Genomic DNA, 20,555 nt, shown 5'->3' with positions numbered 1-20,555 from the left:
ACCATAAATATTAAGAGATAAAAAGATATTACATCTGTAAAAAAAACAGGGTGTTAGAAAATCAGAAGCCAGTGCAGGAGGTCCAAAAATATAAAATAAATATTATCAGTGAAGAGGAGAGAAAACAGAAAGGGGCCAGTTATAAAAGAAATAATATAAGAAGGTTTCCTAGCACTGAAGGACACACACCTATTATAAAGGTCTATTGAGGGCTCAGAATAAGAATTTAAAAGACCCAAATAAAGCACATCCCTTGAAATTTTAGAAACTATAAGAAGAGATTCTAAATGCTCTCCAAGAAAGCAAATAGTTTATGTTCAGGAATCTGAATAGCTCTGACTTCAAAAGAACAGCTTTAGAAACTAGAAGACAATGGAGAAATGCTTTTCAAAATTCTGAGGGAAAAATATTTCTAACCTAGAATTCTATACCCAGCAAAACTATTAAACAACTACTAGAGTGGGGAAAAGATACTTTTAAGCATTCAAAGTCTAAAATATTTGCTGAGCGTGGTGACTCATGCCTGTAATTCCAGCACTTTGTGGGGCTAGGGTGGGAAGACTGTTTGAGGCCAGGAGTTCAAGACCAGCCTGGGCTACATAGTGAGACCTCCACCTCTACAAATAAATAAATAAATAAATAAATAAAATTAGCTGAATATGGTGGTGCACACCTGTACTCCTGGCTCCTTGGGAGGCTGAGGAGGGAGGACTGCTTGAGCCCAGGAGCAAGATCCTGTCTCAAAAAAAAAAAAAAGTCTATAATATTAAACTCCCATATGCCTGGAAAATGGTCTTCATTAAAATGAGTAAACAAACAAACCAATAGGAAAGAATGATGTTCAAGAAGGAGAGGAGTCCAACACAGAAAAATGAGGAAAAAGGTCAAGATAATAGTGAAGGGAAATCCCAGGTTGACATTAAGCAGCAGGTATAGAAAGCAATCACCCCAGAGTGGGTCTTGGAAAATGTGTTTGAACCTATTGGTGGGAAACTCATACTTATGTCAGAGTCTAATAACTTTAATTTCTAAGAAAACCCCACAAAGATATGAACAAAGAAAGTAAAGATATGACAGTGGCATTAAAACATATTTTCGACTGGGTGCCGTGGCTCACGCCTGTAATCCCAGCGCTTTGGGAGGCCAAGGCGGGCGGATCATGATGTCAAGAGATGGAGACCATCCTGGCTAACATGGTGAAACCCCGTCTCAACTAAAAATACAAAAAATTAGCTGGGCGTGGTGGCGGGTGCCTGTAGTCCCAGCTACTGGGGAGGCTGAGGCAGGAGAATGGTGTGAACCCGGGAGGCAGAGCTTGCAGTGAGCTGAGATCGCGCCACTGCACTCTAGCCTGGGCGACAGTGAGACTCTGTCTCAAAAAAAAAAAAAATCTATTTTCTACCTCATGCTGAATGATTCCATTTTATTGATGAGAGGAAGGGAGGAGGGAAGAGTTGTGATTTCTGCCGTGGCTCAGCTGAACTTGGAAGGTGGCAGATATCTGTGAGTGGGGTGCTGCAGCAATGCGCCACAATATAATGTTGAGCAGCTGGCCGGGGCAGGTTGTGAGTGAAGGATGCAAATGCCTATGGCTGTACCAACCACCCTGAAGGCATCCGATCTCATTTTCTCTCAGAAGCCAAGCAGGGTTTGTCCCAGTTAGTAGGGGTAGTAATGACAGATTACGCTTATTGCCAAAGAACTGTTTCAAACATTTTACCTAGAGCTATGATTTGAATGCCCCCAAAAGTCATGTGCTGAAACTTAGTCCCCATTGTGGTGGTATAAGGGAGGCCTTTAGGAGATGATTAGGCCATGAGGGGTCTGCCCTCATCAATGGGATTAGTGTCTTGTAGAAGGGCTGGGGGGACCCAGCTTAGGCCCTTTCTTCCACTTCGCGCCCTTCTGCCATGTGAGGACAGTGTTCATTCCCTCTGGGGGATGCAGCAGCAAGGTGCCACTTTAGAAGCAAAGACCAGGCTCTCACCAGACACCAACCCTGCCGGTGCCTTGAGCTTGGACTCTCCAGTTTCTAGAGCTGTGAGAAATAAATTTCTATTATTTATAAATTACACAATCTCAGGCATTTTGGTATAGTAGAACAAATGGATTAAGATATCTACACTTGTATTTAATCTTCCCAACAACTACAAGAGGTGGGTAGGTATTAGTACCATCTCCATTTTATGAAAAGGAAAGCTGAAGCTTTGAGACTTTGTGCAAGTGAATTACACAAGACCACACAAGGCTAGTATATGGTAGAGTTGGGTTTCAAACCCAGTCAATCTCCGGATACTGCTTTCTTGGCTACTACATTATACTGTGTTTGATGGGGAGATGGTCTTGAAAAACCAGATGCTGCAAGCTTTTTTTTTTTTTTTTTGAGATGGAGTCTCACTTTGTCACCCAGGCTGGAAGGTAGTGGTGCGATCTTGGCTCACTGCAACGTCCGCCTCCTGGGTTCAAGCGATTCTCCTGCCTCAGCCACCTGAGTAGTTGGGATTACAGGCACCCACCACCACGCCAGGCTAATTTTTTGTATTTTATCTTGGCTCATTGCAACCTCCACCTCCTGGGTTCAAGCAATTCTTCTGCCTCAGCCTTCTGAGTAGCGGGGATTACAGGCACCTACCACTATGCCAGGCTAATTTTTTGTATTTTTAGTAGAGACAGGGTTTCACCACGTTGGCCAGGCTGGTCTTGAACTCCTGACATCAAGTGATCTGCCTGTCTCAGCCTCCCAAAGTGCTGGGATTACAGGCATGAGCCACCACACCTGGCCTGCAGGCTTTCTTTCTACTTACTTCAAAGCAGTGGCAGCTCCAGAATTTATAGGCAGTAGGTAGTGGAGGGGCATAAGCCATGTTTTTTTTTTTTTTTTTTTTTCAGACAGGGTCTCATTCATCATCCAAGCTGGAGTACAGTGGTGCAATTACAGCTTACTGCAGCCTTGACTTCTCAGGCTCAAGCGATCCTCTCATTTCAGCCTGCTGAGTAGCTGGGACTACAGGTGTGTCCCACTACATCCAGCTAATTTTTGTATTTTTTGTAGAGATGGGGTCCACTATGTTGCCCAGGCTGGTCTTGAACTCCTGGGCTCAAGTGGTCCTCCCGCTTGGCCTCCCAAAGTGTTGGGATTACAGGCCCAAGCCTCTGCATCTGGCTAGCAATGTGGCTGAAAGGTATGGGTGTGTGTAGCAGCAGGTCTGGGGTGGGGGACAGAGTATATTTTGAAGCTTTGTAGCACAGTAAGCATGCTATTCCTTCACAATAATTTTAGGTTTATTTAAAGTGTCAAGAGAGGGTGGTTAATGATGAAATTCAGAAGTGGTAAGCTCTGCTCCCATGCCTGGAGCTTCTTCTATTTTTTTTTTTTTTTTTTTTTTAGACAGAGTCTCGCTCTGTCACCAGGCAGTGGCACTATCTTGGCTCACTGTAACCTCTGCCTCCCGGGTTCAAGTAATTCTCCTGCCTCAGCCTCACAAGTAGCTGGGACTACAGGCGCGTGTCACCACGCCCAGCTAATCTTTTGTATTTTTAGTAGAGATGGGTTTTCACCATGTTGGCCAGGCTGGTCTCGATCTCTTGACCTCATGATACTCTGGCCTCGGCCTCCCAAAGTGCTGGGATTACAGGTGTGAGCCACCACGCCCAGCCACCTAGAGCTGCTTCTGCTGCAGAGCCTCATTTGATTTTCACTGCACCCCATTTTCCTTTCACCTCCACATTATCTGCTTGCTTGACTAATGACAGAGCTGGCCAGGAGACAAGCCTAGCCACTTGCACCCCAAACTCCAAAGTCTTTGTCTAAACTTGACATGTATTACAAACAGACCTACAAGGAAATAAAGGTCATCTGACTCATTCTTCAATATTTACATGCACAGCATGAGTGTCAGGGTAAAGAAAAACAAGTAACGAATTGGGTGTATGAGGATTCTTTCTAGGGCATGTCTACATTGCAAGAATTGGCCAGGGTCCTGGTCTCCCAATTGCCCTGGACTCACAGCTTTTCTCTCCCTGGAGAACAGCAGCTCAGGTCCCCTATTCAGCAGGCATGCAGGAGAGTCCTCAGCCAGGAACACTGTTCAACTGACTCCTCAACTTGCTCTCGGTCAATCTCAACAGACTCCTCTCTGGCTTCCCAAAGAAATCGAGAACCAGCCCCAAGCAGAGCCACAGAGAGGGCCTCCTGGTCACCAGTGCATGGAGAGGATGGCTCTCCAATCTCAATGTGCAGCAGAAACAGCCTGGTCCTGGGGAACACACACACACATTGCAGGACCTGGATGCAGGTAATCCCAGAATCACACCTTAAGAGACTTTTCAGGCCGGGCGTGGTGGCTCATGCCTGTAATCCCAGCACTTTGGAAGGCCAAGGCGGGCAGATCATGATGTCAGAAGTTCGAGACCAGCCTGACCAACATGGTGAAACCCCGTCTCTACTAAAAATGCAAAAATTAGCTGGGCGTGGCGGCGCATGCCTGTAATCCCAGCTACTCAGGAGGCTGAGACAAGAGAATCACTTGAACCCGGGAGGCAGAGGTTGCAGAGAGCCGAGATTGCACCATTGCACTCCAGCCTGGGTGACAGACGGAGACTCCATCTCCAAAAAAAAAAAAAAAAAAAAAAAAAAAGACTTTTCAATAACTTCCCATGGCACTTAGATTTCACATCAAACATTTTACAAGGGTTTCTAAGTCAAGAGAATATATGTTGATGCTTGCAGCTACGCACTAAATTGTATCCCCTACTCCAAAATTCATATGTTGAAACCTTTAACCTGATGTGCCTATATTTGGAGAGGAGTCTTTGAGGTGATTAATGTTAGATGAAGTCACGAGGGGGGCTTCATGATGGGATCAGTGTCCTTAAAAGAAGAGGCATCAGAGAACTTGCTTCTTCTCAGAGTACACCCAGAGGTCATTCTGAGCACATGGTTGAGATGGCAGCCACCTACAAGCCCAGAAAGGGGCCTCAAAATGAACCTACTATGCAGGTACCTTGATCTGGGACTTTCAGTCTCCACAAATGTGAGAAAATAAGTCTGTGTTTAAGCTGCCTAAGCTGTGTTTAAGCTGTTGTGTTACGGCAGGCACCCTGAAACTGACTAATGCACCTGCCTCTGTCTTCAATTTCACTATCTGTGACTCTCGTTCCAGCCATGTTGATCTTTTGGGAGCTCTGGAACCTGCCCCAGGACGTCCTGATCACTATTTTCTCTGGGCACACTGTACTCCACTGTCCCTTCCTCCGTCACTCCAACCCTGCCACTCTAGGGGCTGGCTCCTGCTCAATCCAGTTCTCAGCTTACATGTCACTTCCAGAGGTGGCTACCTGCCAAGGTTTCTGGTGTTACCTACTCTAAATTTCTCTTCTCTTGAATTCTTACACATATTTATGGTGCATCACACGCATCTTTTTGTTGCACATACTTGACTAATTCATTTTTGTTAATTAAGGCCCTAGGGTGGCCAACATTTAAAGTAAGCTAGCTAATTTATTAAATATCTCTTTCAAATTTGTACTTGTTTGAGGCAACTTTAATTAAAGCAAGCTACAAGTAACGTAGATATGCCCTTTTCAGTTTTCTTTTAATATCCAGAGCTTTCAGTGTTGTCATACTTTAATTCAAAAGTCAACATAAAAGTTTAATACATATAGTAAGCTGAAAAGTGTTAGTGAAATGAGCTGAGCTTTGCTTTTCCAAACGTTTCCAAAAGTTTATTTTAAAGCACACACATAGTGTCAGATACAAACGCCTTTTAACCACTGTGGTGGGGAAGAGTAAACTGATTGCTTCCAATGATCATCTCTTCCCTCTGTGTCCACTGTTCTCAGAGTCTCAGGGAGTACTAGAGGATGTGTCTCTTCCTTTACTTCCCTGTTTGTTGTAATGAGTCCTTCAATGACAGTAATTACGTGACCGAATTTTCCATAACTATTTGTCGATTATTAAAGTTTTGCAGTGGCTGGTTTTCCTATTGGTGTCTTACAACCTAAGATGAAAAAAGAGAAGCAACTCATGAAATGATGCTGATTTTGCCCTTCCTCACACAGCTGTTCCTTGGGCGACTGTCCAGGGGAGACGCTGGAGACTTGTGCAGAGCTTCACAGGCTGGCCAGTACCCATGGGGACGCCAGCCCCCTCCACAAGGGAAGTAGTAGATGCTCCAAGAGGTGACGGCATGGCCAGAGCCACAGGGCCAGAGCCAGGAGTTGAACCCCGTCATGTTTTCTGAACTCCAGTCCGGTATGTTCAGGCTCACATCACATCTGCTTTCCGTGATTAAGTAATTGATTCCGTCACCCTCACAGGGCGAGGTGTTTGGGGTTTAGGTATATGCACCTCTTCAGACATGATATAAATAGAAGACTGGGATTTCGACCTATATATTTTTTTCTACAAGGTCTAGTACTTCTGCCTTTCCAATATGCGTCAACTACCCCACTGTCCTTCTACCCTTTTCTTCAACCGTCCTCCTTTTCCGTATGCCCCATTCTGGTCTTCCGCAAATCCCAACAGACATCTATCTAAAGCTCTTCCATACAGGTTTGACGATGTACTGAATTAAGATTAGGTACAAAAACAGTACTTGGAAGACGATCCACTCAAGGACATCATGCTATTCAATATAATCAGCAGATTATTTTTTCCAAATGTTAACACCCTCCTTTCTAAAATGGCCCCATCATTGCTAGGAAAAGTGTTCTTGATCCCCTCTGACTGTACCTCTGTTTATGTCAACACTCAAGGACTCTTATGTCAAGGAAGACAACACTCAAGGACTCTTTTTGGGCTAGACTATTTCTTCGTAGTTGACAGGCTCTAGAGAAGAGTAAGGGTTGGGTTATTCTCCCAAGGATGTGCTATCAGCCCCTAATTCTGAGTTCAGAAAGTCTACGTGATAGAGACACTGACACTAATCCCTCACTTGGGAAAGAAGCAATGCAAGACACACAGTGAGAGCAGCAAACAGAGTGGAGATGAGGTACTCTCTCTGAGGCAAGGATGTGAAGGGTATGGGCCTCGGGCTGAGATTAGTCATGTTAAGGACTGACTCTTTCTACTGTGTAAGACTGCTTCTTTTATGCCTGTTGTGTTTTGTTAATTTTCTTTGTGCTTTCTCTTTAGCTTCCTTGAGAAAATTCCAGACTGCATAAGTAATTCCCTGTTTATGTTAGAACTCTACTACTTACTGATCATTTTGATAAAGTATTTGGTGCCACAGTATACTTTCTAATTTTAATTCATCAACAAAATGTGAAAAATCGTATTTTATTAAACTGCACTTACCTAGCATTTCTTCTAATTTGGTTGTGGCAGGTTCATTCACATTAAATATACAGTTATTATTTCTAGGAGAAAATAACAAGCTTTATTATTACATAAACTCTGGGGAAAAGACAACTTTTATATTTTGTTCCTGACGGTAGCTATTCTAAGACTACTTTTCAATTGCCTTCCTCAAGGCTGGGCCTAAGTAGTGGAAAGGCCTCAGGCTCCTGTCCCACCTCCTGGCTTCTTGCTTCATTCTTCTGACCACATAAGAGACATGACTGCCAGAGTTTACATATTAAGCTTTATCACTGTTAAATTCAACCGCTTAGAAGAACATATATCTGTATGTTTATATATACATATACAGGTATGTAACTATATATGTATTATGTGTGTATTATGTGTGTATTATGTGTGTCTATGTGTGTCTACACTCAAAAGCCCACTACACTCCCGAAATTCTTGTAATTATAAATTTCAACATTAAGTCAAAGCAAAAATATTGGCCTAAAGTTATTTCTTTCCTTGCTTCAGTTGCATTTCTATTCATAACCACATACAATTTTCAGGGTAACTCATACCGACTTAACTAATTAGAGGATGGATAAGGAAAGTACAATATAGCGTTTCCTAGATCATCCATTTCTATGTCTCTCTGGATTGTGAGCTCAAATGTCATTCGTTTCCTTGTTCTTTGAACACTCATGGGATCTTGTACAGTACTTACATCTTCTTCTTCTCCACTACTCCGAGTCTCACACAGGCTGCTAAGGCATTTTTCTGCACATCAGAAGATAATACATCGTAACACTGAGAGGTACCTAAAATTGGGGGTGAGGAAGAGTTAGTTGACCAGTTTTTACTCTCAACTAAAAGAAATCAGCACCCACACAGCAGTGACTGACCTTGATCGAGAAGCTGACTTGTGAATTTTGTGACTGCAGCCAAGTACTGTTCCTCACGGAAGTGGTCCTCTTCTTCACTCAAAAGGTACTTGCAAATTATCTGATTTTAAGAGGAAGGATGAGGGGAACAGAAAGAGAAAAAGGATAGCCAAGTTCAGTACAATAGTAAATAACTTTACATTGCCCCTCTTAGGAGAAGGACATATCACAACAGAGCAGCATAAAGACCCTCCAAGGAATGGGCACAGAAAAACCAAAGAATTTTTAGGGCATCTGCTTTGAGTTTACATTTTACAATTAGAAAAAGGTTTAAAATAATCATGACATTTATTAAAGTATAATTTCTCACTTCAAGGGGTACAAGTTAATTACCATCAGCTTCGTATCTCTTATGCTACTTGGGAAGAGAGGGGTCAGATTTTAATAACTTTGCTTTTTTTCTCTAAATGCACCTAACAAAGTACCATGCCCTAAAATACTTGATAATTTCTACTGCAGAAAGGTGATTAAGGGTAGAACTAGCATTTATCAAATGCTCAGTAAGTGCTAGACTTTGTACAAGGAGGCTGAATGAGTTATTTCACGGACCACAAGCACCAGGAAGTGGGTCCAGGTGCCCAGAGCCAGTGCATGTATTATATAAACAGAGCCGAGTCACAGCATCCTCTTCTCTCAAACATGTGGAAGTCCTTCCTACAGTTTATGTTTCAGACTCCTTCTCTCCCGCTGAGTCCTGGCACAATTCCTGCTGGGCAACATACCATCCCCTCTCTCTAACTACTCCCAAGAGCTCTGACAAACGCTTTCAGAACTTGCACTTGAACTTTTTCTTTCCAACATAAACATCTGGTAATCTGTAACTGATTTTATGTATCACTCAAGTCTTGCCTTTACTGAGTGCCTGGTATATATCAAACCTCGAGGTTACATATTGACTGACATGAAGGCCTCGTTAAGACATGAGACACAGTATGACAGATGATGCTTGGGTGTAACTGTGGTCCTGTGAATACTGTGACCATGGCATCACTAAGCTGTTGTCCTCTTGGGTCTGTAATGAACCAAGCTTCCTCCTGAATGCGGGAAGCAAGGTCTCACTGGTGAGGTGAGATCACTGATCGTATTAATCACTCTCTCTCCTTCTTCCATTTGCCTGGGGAAGATACCTGCCCTTCAGACTGGAAATAAGCACAGGGTGAGAATGTCTTATTATATTTGATATGAGGGGCATGAAGGAGAACTTGCCAAATTTACATACCTGATAGCTTTCCACAAAAGGTTTAAAGAGTCCTATTAAAAATTCTAACACAGTATTTCCTTTCTCTGTAACTAGGATGTCTTTCGTAGTCACTTGTATGGCTTCACTTTTACAAAGCAGGTAACAGCCTTCTTCAAAGTCCTAGAGGGGAAGAGGAAGCCATAATGTTCATCTAGGTTAATGGGTACAGTGCCCATCTGAATACATGTACCCCCTCATCTAAGTTAATGGATACACTGCCTATCTCAATATATGCAGCCACATGCTCTCAGACAACAGAATACCAGCTATTTCCCCAACTTCCAGAACAATTCTGGTTGTGAGATAGTAGCCAGATAAGCGTCTGTTCTACATTCAAAATGTTTTCAAACACACATTTCTGAGCCTTACAAATCACAACCTGGGTGATGGATTTTCTTTCACTTTGCAGAACCACTCCTTAATTTAAATAGGAAATACATAAAGCAAGTCCTAAAAATACTTAGAATTATGCTATGGTTAAAAATTTCCAGCACTCCTGTTCCACTCTCTACAGAATCAAACCTCTTATCCTTAAAGCACACAAAAACCTAGGATGCCTCTCATCTACTCCGTCACTTCCCACTTCAACCAAGCAGCAGTCCAGCTCTGTGAGCCTGATGACTCCTCAGCTGTCTAGACCAGGCAGGACCACCACTCGCTACTCTCAAAGTAAAAGGCACTTGCCTGGGTGACTCATTCTAACAACTTGCTAACAGGAAAATGTGTGCTGATTTTGTTGTGTGTTTTTTTTTTTTTGAGATGGAGTCTTGCTCTGTCACCAGGCTGGAATGCAGTGGCACGATCTTGGCTCACAGCAACCTCCACCTCCCGGGTTCAAGTGATTCTCCTGCCTCAGCCTCCTGAGTAGCTGGGACTATAGGCACGCGCCACCACACCCAGCTAATTTTTGTATTTTTAGTAGAGACAGGGTTTCACCATGTTGGCCAGGATGGTCTCGATCTCTTGACCTCATGATCCACCCACCTTGGCCTCCCAAAGTGCTGGGATTACAGGCATGAGCCACTGCGCCCGGCTGTGTGCTGATTTTTAAACGTTTACTAAAATAAAGTTAGTTTAGTTGCAATGGCCACACTGATAGTTCAAAGAATGACTCTCCTCTCACCAGACAATCCCTAAGTTATTAATTAAACTTGATCAAGAATCAAACTAGAGTCTGCTGAACTGTGAGCACTCCAGTTTCTCCTGAAGTCTGCCCCACTTTGCCTTGAAGAAAGGGATGGCACACTGCCTGAGACACATCTGTGAATTCACCCCTAACATTTCTAGAACTCACACTGCAAACATACTTGCTCTTTGTTGTAAGCACTTTACCTTTAGTGTGTTTCCTGGAAGGAAGATGAACTCATCTGCAAAAACATCACGTAGGAAGCGAAAGCAACTGTAGACTTCCTCTGGAAATAAATTCATTATGTAAAATTACAACATTGCCCTTTAAACTTTAAGGGAGTATCAGGAAGTCCTTACTATCACAAAATGTATTTCAAAGGCATATTTTATTCACGTAACAGGGACAAGAATTAAGTCCCCTGAGGGAAGCTAAATTAAACCCAAATCTTACCCACAGAGCAAACTACAGTCTAGCATAGTTTGTTTTGTTTTTTTTTGTTTTTTGAGATGGAGTCTCGCTCTGTCACCCAGGCTGGAGTGCAATGGCGCAATCTTGGCTCACTGCAAACTCCATCTCCTGGGGTCAAGCGATTCTCCAGCCTCAGCCTCCCAAATAGCTGGGATTATAGGCACCCGCTGCCACGCCCAGCTAATTTTTGTATTTTAATAGAGACGGGGTTTCACCATGTTGGTCTGGTTGGACTCGAACTCCTGACATCGTGATCCTCCTACCTTGGCCTACCAAAGTGCTGGGATTACAGGCCTGAGCCACTGCGCCCAGTCCTCGCATAGTTTTTAAATGATTGACTCTAACCTACAACCAGGCTTCTACTCAGCGAGACATCACAGTCCTTAGGGGCCAGGACACTTCATTTTTCCCTACCCCATGGCTCCCTAGTAGGGAAGGAAAGGTACTGATTTCTTAATTTCCCTCTATATTCATATTTCCTGGTATCTTTATTGTATCTGTAGCACTTTTCCTTAGAATCACTGTGGAGCTTTAAAAAGCCAAAACCAAAACCAAAACCAAACACCAATGGCTGGCCCATACCCCAGGTCAACTGAAGAAACTTTGGGGTGGGGCTCACTCCCCTAGTAATTCTAACATGGGGCCTTGACAGAACCCCCTGGCCTTGACTACAGGCTCCTGTGAACGTGACCTGTACTGTACTCATTTTTATACTCCTAATGCAATTAGAATGAGACCGTGCATCTCGGGAGTACTCATCTACTGCTGACTGCCCACCTGCCCACCTGCCCACCTGCCTTTGCTGGATCAGGGAGCTGGCACAGCAGAAACAGTGCCGCAGACCAGGAAGTGAAGAACTGTACTCAAATGCCAGATCCTTCTCTCAGTAATTATGCAACTTTCTAGGCCTCATTTTCCATATTTATAAAAGGAAAGGTTTAGATTATTTCCAGGTCCTCCCAATTCCAAAATTCTAAGCAGATGAACAAGTATTTGGGGAACAAAGCTAACTTTTTCTCAGTGATAGGCCTACTCTTCACTGGGGTGAGGCTGAACATTACAAGGCTTCAAATGTGGCTCGCTAAATGGAATGGAATGGCCAGACCTCTTCTAAAAGTCAAGACTGTATTCCTGAAAATTACCTTTCCTGAACCCTGGTGTCATCTGCAATGCTATTGCTACTAAGGACGGACGGACAAAAATGTTGAGCAGCTGGTTCCTATAAGCTGAGCACATGAGGAGAGTGATGTGCTGGAAAATAAGTCCATCGACCACTTCTGAGTCTCCAGAGTCCACTTTCAGAATCACCTGGTCTTTGACAAGGCTGGCAATGTTGGAATGCAGAAGAATGCTGGCCTGGACAACTTCTTCAGCAGGTTTATTATCTACACACAAAAGACAATTCATTCAAACAAGACGGGTCACTGCAGGGAGTCTTGGGCCTAGTGTGCATTAACGTTATTAATGTAATGTGACAGATGCTCATTTTCAAGTGACAGGTTTTAGTGTCTAACAATTATGGTAATGATACCAAATGTGAAGAAAATTTTAAAAGTACTATTTCATAAATCAATTCTTTCTCTCTAAGGACATGTAACATACTTTCTTACCCCAAATTTGTCAGCCATTCTGAAAGGCACATCAGTTTCTACTCTGAAAATGAACACCACTTCTGTGTACTTCAGGAACCAAGGGAATCTAAAGTTTTGTAACAGCAAGTTACATAACTGGAAAGTCACATGCACGGGAATGTAAGAATAGTATGACAAAAAGGCCCATGATTAGTTTATGAATACATTAAAAGATACAACACACACACACACATGCACACACACCCCTTGCTTAGACCCATACCAAGATGGTAAAAATACCACTTTGCAGTTTTCCCCAAATCAAAGATAACTAAAGAGGCAGATCCATGGCAGTTCTTGGTAGCTTATCACCTGACATATTGGCCTGCAGACAGCTGCCAGGCAGGTAGAATTACAGAAGCATAATGAAGAGATGGTGATATTTAACAAATATTCTCAGCACGGAAAATTATTCTACGGTTAACCTGAGCCAAAGAGCTGGCTGGCAATGGCACACTGCTCAAGCTGGGTGGCAAGTTCTGCTACTGCTTCAAGGCAGGGACAAGTGAGAGGTATGGCTTCCTCCTGGACTTGATCACATTCATTCTTGACCAACTTGCCTTGTCTCAGCTTGCTCAATTGAATAATATTTTATGTGAAATAATCATAAAAAGCTTGAGATATGAACATGCTTAGGAATGTGGGGTAATCTGCATAAAAAAAGAAAAAAGGAACAGAACTGTAGTGATACTGAACAGATACTCTTAGCTATGGATTAGTCATGGCATTTATCCCATCTTGAAAAAGTAAAACACTTTAGAAAAACAAGTACCTATGTTTTCATATGTTCCTGGGCCAAACAATGATGGGTCTGAGCCCTTTTAGTTATTTCTCATGACATCCAACACTTGCTACCTTGTATCATAATTAACACGTCCTTTGCCTCCTACCAGACCATCACAGCACTGAGAACAGATGTCTGATTTGTCTCTCTCTTGGTGACTGGCATTTTTGTCAGTAAATCCTCCTCATCTCTTGGCTGTGACCTGAGTGCTTCCACTGCTGTGGCTCAGGCATCTCAGGCATTCTGCATTTCTCATTGGGACAGAGCAGCCTCCTAACCTGTTTCTATACCTCCAGTCTTCTGGTGGTGGATGGTGGGGAGGGGGCGGGGAAATCCATCTTTATTTTCCTTCTACCCCCCATCTCCCATCTGGGCCAACATTTTAACATCACTGATGAATCCCTGGGTCCCAAGCCTGCCATCTTGCATTCCTCATCCCTGCCTTGGCGAGGCTCCTCTCCTGGTCTTCCTGAAGGGTTCAAAAGTCGCTTCTGTGAAGTCTTCCTGAGTATGGTCCCTTTCCTCTGCAGCACTCTCAGGAACCCTCTGCAGCACGCATGTTGCTCCTTGTCTCTGTTCACTGAACCCTCACAACTTGTTTACACATTACCCACCCACCCTGCCCTCTGCAACCCAGGGGAACCTCCAGGACGGGGATGGCATCTTGTTCATCTCCATATCCCTGGTAGTATCCAGCACAGAGGAGGAGGTATTCAGTATTGGGCTGATCAAAGAACAGTAGGTACTTGACTTCAAATAATTATCTGGTCTTAAACAAAAACATTTCCAACTGTAGCCTGTACAGTTGTTTTTTTTTTTTTTTTTGAGACAGAGTCTCGCTCTGTCGCCCAGGCTGGAGTGCAGTGGCGCAATCTTGGCTCACTGCAATCTCTGCCTCCCAGGTTCAAGCAATTTTCTGCCTCAGCCTCCCAAGTAGCTGGGATTACAGGTGCGCACTAATTTTCATGCCCAGCTAATTTTTGTGTTTTTAGTAGAGACGGAGTTTCACCATGTTGGTCAGGCTGGTCTGGAACTGCTGACCTTGTGATCTGCCCGCCTCAGCCTCCCAAAGTGCTGGGATTACAGGTGTGCACCACCACGCCCGGCCTTTTTTATTTTAGAGATGGGGTCTCACCATGTTACTGAGGCTGGTCTCGAACTCCTGGGCTCAAGTGATCCTCCCACCTCAGCCTCCCAAGTAGCTGGGATTATAGGTGTGTACAACCATGCCTGGCTAGAATTCATGACTTTATTTTCTGCTGTAATAGGTGCCAAGGAAATGGTATTCTAGTCCTCAAGATATTTAGTCTCGTAGTGGGAAATGACATGTAAACAATTATTCTCAAATAATCAACGTGCTGTGTTCACTGTGTCTTATAGTGATAAAAACAGATTTGGTGTCCTTTCTCTTTTTTTTTTTTTTTTTGAGATGGAGTCTCGCTCTGTCGCCTAGGCTAGAGTGCAGTGGCATCTCGGCTCACTGCAAGCTCCGCTTCCCGGGTTCACGCCACTCTCCTGCCTCAGCCTCCTGAGTAGCTGGGACTACAGGCGCCTATCACCACGCCCGGTTAATTTTTTCTATTTTTTAGTAGAGACGGGGTTTCACCGTGTTAGCCAGAATGGTCTCAATCTCCTGACCTCATGATCCACCCGCCTCGGCCTCCCAAAGTGCAGGTGTGAACCACTGCGCCCGGCCTGTCCTTTCTCTTTCTGAGCAATCCCTTGCTCAAGTCCTCTATAGATTTTTCAGGTCCAGGTTATAACTCTTCCAAATTAAGCAAGCATTCTCAACACATAATGTCCTACCTACATACCGGGCCAAGTGAGAAACCCTCCAAATGCCTGGGTTAAGCCTTTTAGCCATAAAGTCTTTTCCACCAGAGCATCAAAGTCCATGGATGGCCGGTTCTGAAGCAGAACAGCAACTATTAGGGTCCAGGGGCTCAAAACCATGTTTTCAATTTGCAGAAGCTCCATTTTGTAGGCAACTTCAGTGACAAAGGCATGCATGTCCTCGGACTGTTTCTGAGGAATGTATCTAAAAGGAAGCGCATAGAGCAACAAATTACAGTTCTGTTACTTACACAAATGGGGATGGAAAAAGACTGACCTTTTAGAAGGCTTCTCATACTTTTTGCCAACTGAATTCTCTCAGGTCAGGTGCAAACAGTATTCCTTTGCTTTACTATAGTGTAATCTGACCATACATTTCTGGAATATGCTCTTGAGAGGTGGTAAAAATACTGAAGGGGTCCAGGGTCCTATTATTCCTGGTTCTAGGCAAACAACTTTTGTTGCTTCCCAAATAGGATACATCATTTCCCTGAGAATGGATGCCTGCCCCAGTAGACTGAATTACTGTCTTTTCAGAATCCATAGCGCACTGAACATATCTCCATTGTGGAACACATTTATCAGATTATATAATAAGCATTTTATACTGAATGGGTGCCATTCAGTTTGTCTGACTTCATGCACGGATTACCAAACTTTGAATAGTACAATAAGGCCTACACAGAGCTGGCTGGAGCAGAGATACACACATGACCTAAAAATTGCCACATAGGTGGCTTAATGTGAAAGATGCAGCCAGTAAGGGTGCCCTGTACTAGGTAATAACCGGCCAAACCAATTTGAGATCTAAAGAGAGAAAGCCTGTGTCAGGAAAAAAACTAACATAAGCTTCTGTGATGACTAATGTAGCTGCTGGGAAACTGCTCAAGCTACAGGTAAGTTACAAATGATGTTGCAGGCACATGAGGCCTGGAGGGGCAGATGGTTTGTCTCCCTTACTTGTCCAGGTATATTTCGCCTAATTAAGAATACTCAAATGTATATCTGTGTTCTGTATCCTGAAAGAACCTAATATATTTTCTTGCCTATAAAACTATAACCTTCTTGAGACTAAGGACTCACTCCCATTCATTACCATTATGCAATTCTTTCTAGGGTCAAAAATAATAGTACATACTTTGGCTAGCCTACCAATAGTGCTCAACAATTCCTGCACACATACTTGTTAATAATGGCATTATTTCTTCCCACTTTAGTTCCCTTGAGAAACATGATCATTGTCTGATTTTGCATATTTGACATACACATCTTACAGCTCATCATTTTTTTGGGACAAACACATAATTCTTCTTTAATTGAAGGTTTCCACTGATGAAAACGGAATGATAACAGCATTTCTGACCATTTTCTCTGTGATCTTAAGAAACCAAGAGAAGTGGTCAACTCCAGAATTGCAACTCACACCTTTGGATTTTAATCCTCATTTCTAAGACAGTTATTAAAACACAGGTCACACCTTGGAACCAAGTTATATGAGCTCCGACTCATCCTCCCAGCTGCCAAAGATCGAAGTGACACAGGATCTCCAAAGTACACATGGATGCTTCCAAAATTTTCAGAGAGAATCCTTCTGGCTTTCAACAACCCCTAATAGTACCATAACAGGGGGGAAGAAAAGCAGTAAATTTAGAAATTAGTTGATATGTCAGTCAGCACATTCTCTCATTTAAGCTAAAATCAAGCTCACGTACAGTTGTAGATTCTTTTGGTTTAGGAACCCCTAGAAGCTCATACACATAAAGAGTTTCTTCCAAGATCTTATCATAACTGATACTAATTGGGACTAGGTAGGTATCAAAAACTTCTCTTTTAAAAAATGGCTCCATCACAATATTCAGAAGACCTGCAAAACACAGGGAGAAATGCTTCATCAACATATTGAAGAGCAGAGCAAACATGGGCACATAAACAGAAAATACTAAAAGCATACATTATACACTAATCCCGTAAACATCAACAGTTACACATTTACACTTGAAAAGAGTATCTTGTTAAATAAAGTGTCAAGTTTTATATAGCAGCTGATGTCTTTGGGTTTGTATTTTTCCTTTTAATCTGTAGTGACCTACCAAATTTAGGAGTCAATGTCTTGGCAGAGCGGCTTCTTGTCCCTTCGAGGAAAAATTCAACAGGAGCATAACCATTCTTCAAAGAGAAAACAAACAAAACACAAAACCCATTGCCTACTCTCAAAATGTTAAATGCTTCTTTCGATTCCTTTTCCCAAGCTCCCTCCCAAGCTTCCTGAACAAACACAGCTTACAGCGAAAATTATACAAGAGAGTCACACAGATGAAACCAATTGCTGAGGTTACAAGCAGTTCTTGAGGGAAAGTGAAATAGCTAAGTGTTCTATTCAAAAGTTAAGAGTTTAAATGAGCAAACATCAGTGAAGAAAATACAGCTTAAGAGTACTTGGGAATTATTTGCATTTACCCGTAACATAGTTTTTACATATTCAGAGAACACAGCCCAGTAGAGTTTATTGCCACCAAAGGTACGCCGCATGAAAAAGGCACCCGACATTCGTAGTAGCTCACCAACCATTTTCATTCCCAGGAAGTCTAAAAAAGAGGGGATAATATTTATTTGCAGATCTTGAAATATTCTATAAAGATCTAAACTTAAACATTCTTATTTTTCATTTATATTTTATTATTTTATTTTATGAGACAGGGTCTTGCTATGTTGGCCAGGCTGGTTGCAAACTTTCTGGCCTCAAGCAGTCCTCCTGCCTCGGCCTCCCAAAGTACTGGGATTACAGGCATAAGCCACTGTGTCTGGCCTAAACTCAAACATTATTAAGAAAGATTTCATAAATGTAAGATACCCCTATGATATTATTATACTTTGACATTAAAATACGTAAGAGATACCTAATAGAATTATAGAAAAGAAGGGATTCTGTGGGCCAGGTGCTCACTGGGAGGTTACCTTGTGCTTCTCCATGCACCACTCCATTTACAAGTAGGCCAGCTAGAGACCAGGGGCAACAGCAGAGCAACATGACAATGTCATGATGCCAATTTCTTTAGTCAGCCATGCTGCTGAGCCTGACAACGGACCAATATGTGCCCTTCATGCTCTGGACAGCCAGGCCAAACCCGCTCTCATCTTTTTCCTATCAGGAAAAAATATCAACCTACTTTTGTTGGAAGAGATTAAATAAGGCAAATCTTGTAAGAAAGGAAGATTGCTACCAGCAGTTTTAAAATAGTCTTTCTCTTCATTTCCCCTAATTTTCAAATAACTTTCTCACAAGTTTGTTCAGATGAAAATGCTTTTAAAGTGCTTAAGTTCTTGGCAGTTTTAACCTTATCATTCACTGCATTTATTAACAGACGTGTATACTTGAATCCTGGCTTTCCTGGCTACCCTAAAAGGGAGTGGATAAACAACTTATATACCTTAGCAATCCTACTCTTAGGAATCGATCTTACAGGAATAAAAGCACTAATATAAAAATGTATTATGACATTGGACCCTTAACTTACACCATATACAAAAATTAACTCAAAAAACCAAAGACCTTAATGTAAGACCTGAAACCATAAAACTCTTAGGATAAATCATAAGGGAAAAGCTTCATGACCTTGGATTTGGCAATGATTTCTTGGATCTGATACCAAAAGCACAGGGAACCAAAGAAACAAATAGATTAACTGGACTACATCAAAATTAAAAACTTCCATGCATCAAAGAACACAATCAGAGAGTGAAAAGGTAACCCATGAAATGGAAGACGATATTTGCAAATCATCTGTCTAATAAGGGGTAAATATCCCGGATGTAGAAACAATTCCTACAACTCAACAAAAAAACCCTGAAACAACCTACTTAAAAAAATAGGCAATGGACTTGAATAGACATTTCTCCAAAGATATACAAATGGCCAATAAGCACACAAAAAAGATGCTCAGCATCACTAATTGTTAGGGAAATGCAAATCAAAACTACAAGGAGAAACCACTCCACACTCATTAAAATTATTATAACAAATATCAGAAAATAACAGGTGTTGGCAAGGATGTAGAAAACTGGAACTCTTTTTTTTTTTTTTTTTTGAGACGGAGTCTCGCTCTTTCACCCAGGCTGGAGTGCAGTGGCGCGATCTCGGCTCACTGCAGGCTCCGCCCCCCAGGGTTCACGCCATTCTCTTGCCTCAGCCTCCCGCGTAGCTGGGACTACAGGCGCCCGCCACCTCGCCCGGCTAATTTTTTGTATTTTTAGTAGAGACGGGGTTTCACCGTGTTAGCCAGGATGGTCTCGATCTCCTGACCTCGTGATCCGCCCGCCTCAGCCTCCCAAAGTGCTGGGATTACAGGCGTGAGCCACCGCGCCCGGCCGAAAAACTGGAACTCTTGTGCACTGTTGGTGGGAATGCAAAATGGTACAGCTGCTACGGAAGACAGTATGGTGGTTCCTCAAAAAATGAAAACAAATTACCACAAGACCCAGCAATTCTATATATACCATTTTTGTGTGTATATATATAGATAGATATACACATATATATATATATACATATATATATATATGGAAAGCAGGGTCTTGAGCAGATGCATTTCCAACTTCAAAAAGGAAGGAAATTCTGACGTGTGCTGCAACATGGATGAACCTTGAGGGCATTCTCTTAACTGAAATATGCCAGTCACAAAAGGACAAGTACTGTATGATTCCACTTATATCAAGTATCTAGAGTAGTTAAGTTCACAGAGACAGAATGTAGAATGCTGATTGCCCAGGGTCAGTGGGAGGGTAGAATGGGGAGTGTGTTTAATGGGTACCATTTCAGTTTTGCAAGATGAAGAGTTCTGGAGATGGATGGTGTTGATAGCACAACAATGTAAATGTACTTAATGCCACTAAACTATATTTTTGAAGATGACTTAGATGGTAAATTTGATGTTATATGTATTTTATCACAATTAAAAATAAACTTTAAAAAGTCAGATCTATTTATTGCCTAGAGAGGTAGCCATTAATATATTATCAAATAAAAAAGGCAGGTAATACCTGTAAGTAGTACAGTCTCATTTTTTAAGCCTACACCAAAGAACCCTGTGTGCATGAACTCCTGCAGATGTCTGTTCAGGCACAGTAAAACACAGGACAAAGGACATAACTCAAGTTATTCAGTGCTAGGACTGGAATAAAGGAGGAGAGGCTATTTTCATCATCATCTTCAAATACCTCAGTACTGCTAGAATATGCCAGTGAACT

At 42.5% G+C, this 20,555-nt stretch overlaps 1 protein-coding gene across 2 annotated transcripts in view; it reads right to left on the bottom strand.

Moving 5' to 3' along the window:
• Window positions 1–5,525: 5,525 nt before the first annotated feature.
• The window catches only part of GNPAT (glyceronephosphate O-acyltransferase), a 37,640-nt gene continuing 22,610 nt past the window's right edge, over window positions 5,526–20,555 (bottom strand). Inside the window, exons 5-16 of one of the 2 annotated variants that reach the window (XM_032136230.2) lie at window positions 17,769–17,896; window positions 17,402–17,477; window positions 17,024–17,175; window positions 16,789–16,919; window positions 15,293–15,516; window positions 12,206–12,448; window positions 10,799–10,878; window positions 9,446–9,586; window positions 8,188–8,287; window positions 8,010–8,103; window positions 7,298–7,359; window positions 5,526–5,999 (exon numbers count right to left, since the gene is read on the bottom strand). In XM_032136230.2, coding sequence (XP_031992121.1) covers window positions 5,956–5,999; window positions 7,298–7,359; window positions 8,010–8,103; window positions 8,188–8,287; window positions 9,446–9,586; window positions 10,799–10,878; window positions 12,206–12,448; window positions 15,293–15,516; window positions 16,789–16,919; window positions 17,024–17,175; window positions 17,402–17,477; window positions 17,769–17,896 — 1,475 coding nt within the window. In that variant the 3' untranslated portion in view covers window positions 5,526–5,955. The remainder of the gene's footprint in view (window positions 6,000–7,297; window positions 7,360–8,009; window positions 8,104–8,187; window positions 8,288–9,445; window positions 9,587–10,798; window positions 10,879–12,205; window positions 12,449–15,292; window positions 15,517–16,788; window positions 16,920–17,023; window positions 17,176–17,401; window positions 17,478–17,768; window positions 17,897–20,555) is intronic. The other variant, XM_058430636.1, reaches the window with a different exon arrangement.

Source organism: Hylobates moloch, unplaced genomic scaffold (genome assembly GCF_009828535.3).
Source record: "Hylobates moloch isolate HMO894 unplaced genomic scaffold, HMol_V3 SCAFFOLD_18, whole genome shotgun sequence".
Taxonomy (NCBI): domain Eukaryota; kingdom Metazoa; phylum Chordata; class Mammalia; order Primates; family Hylobatidae; genus Hylobates; species Hylobates moloch.
This window is presented reverse-complemented; position numbering and strand designations above follow the sequence as displayed.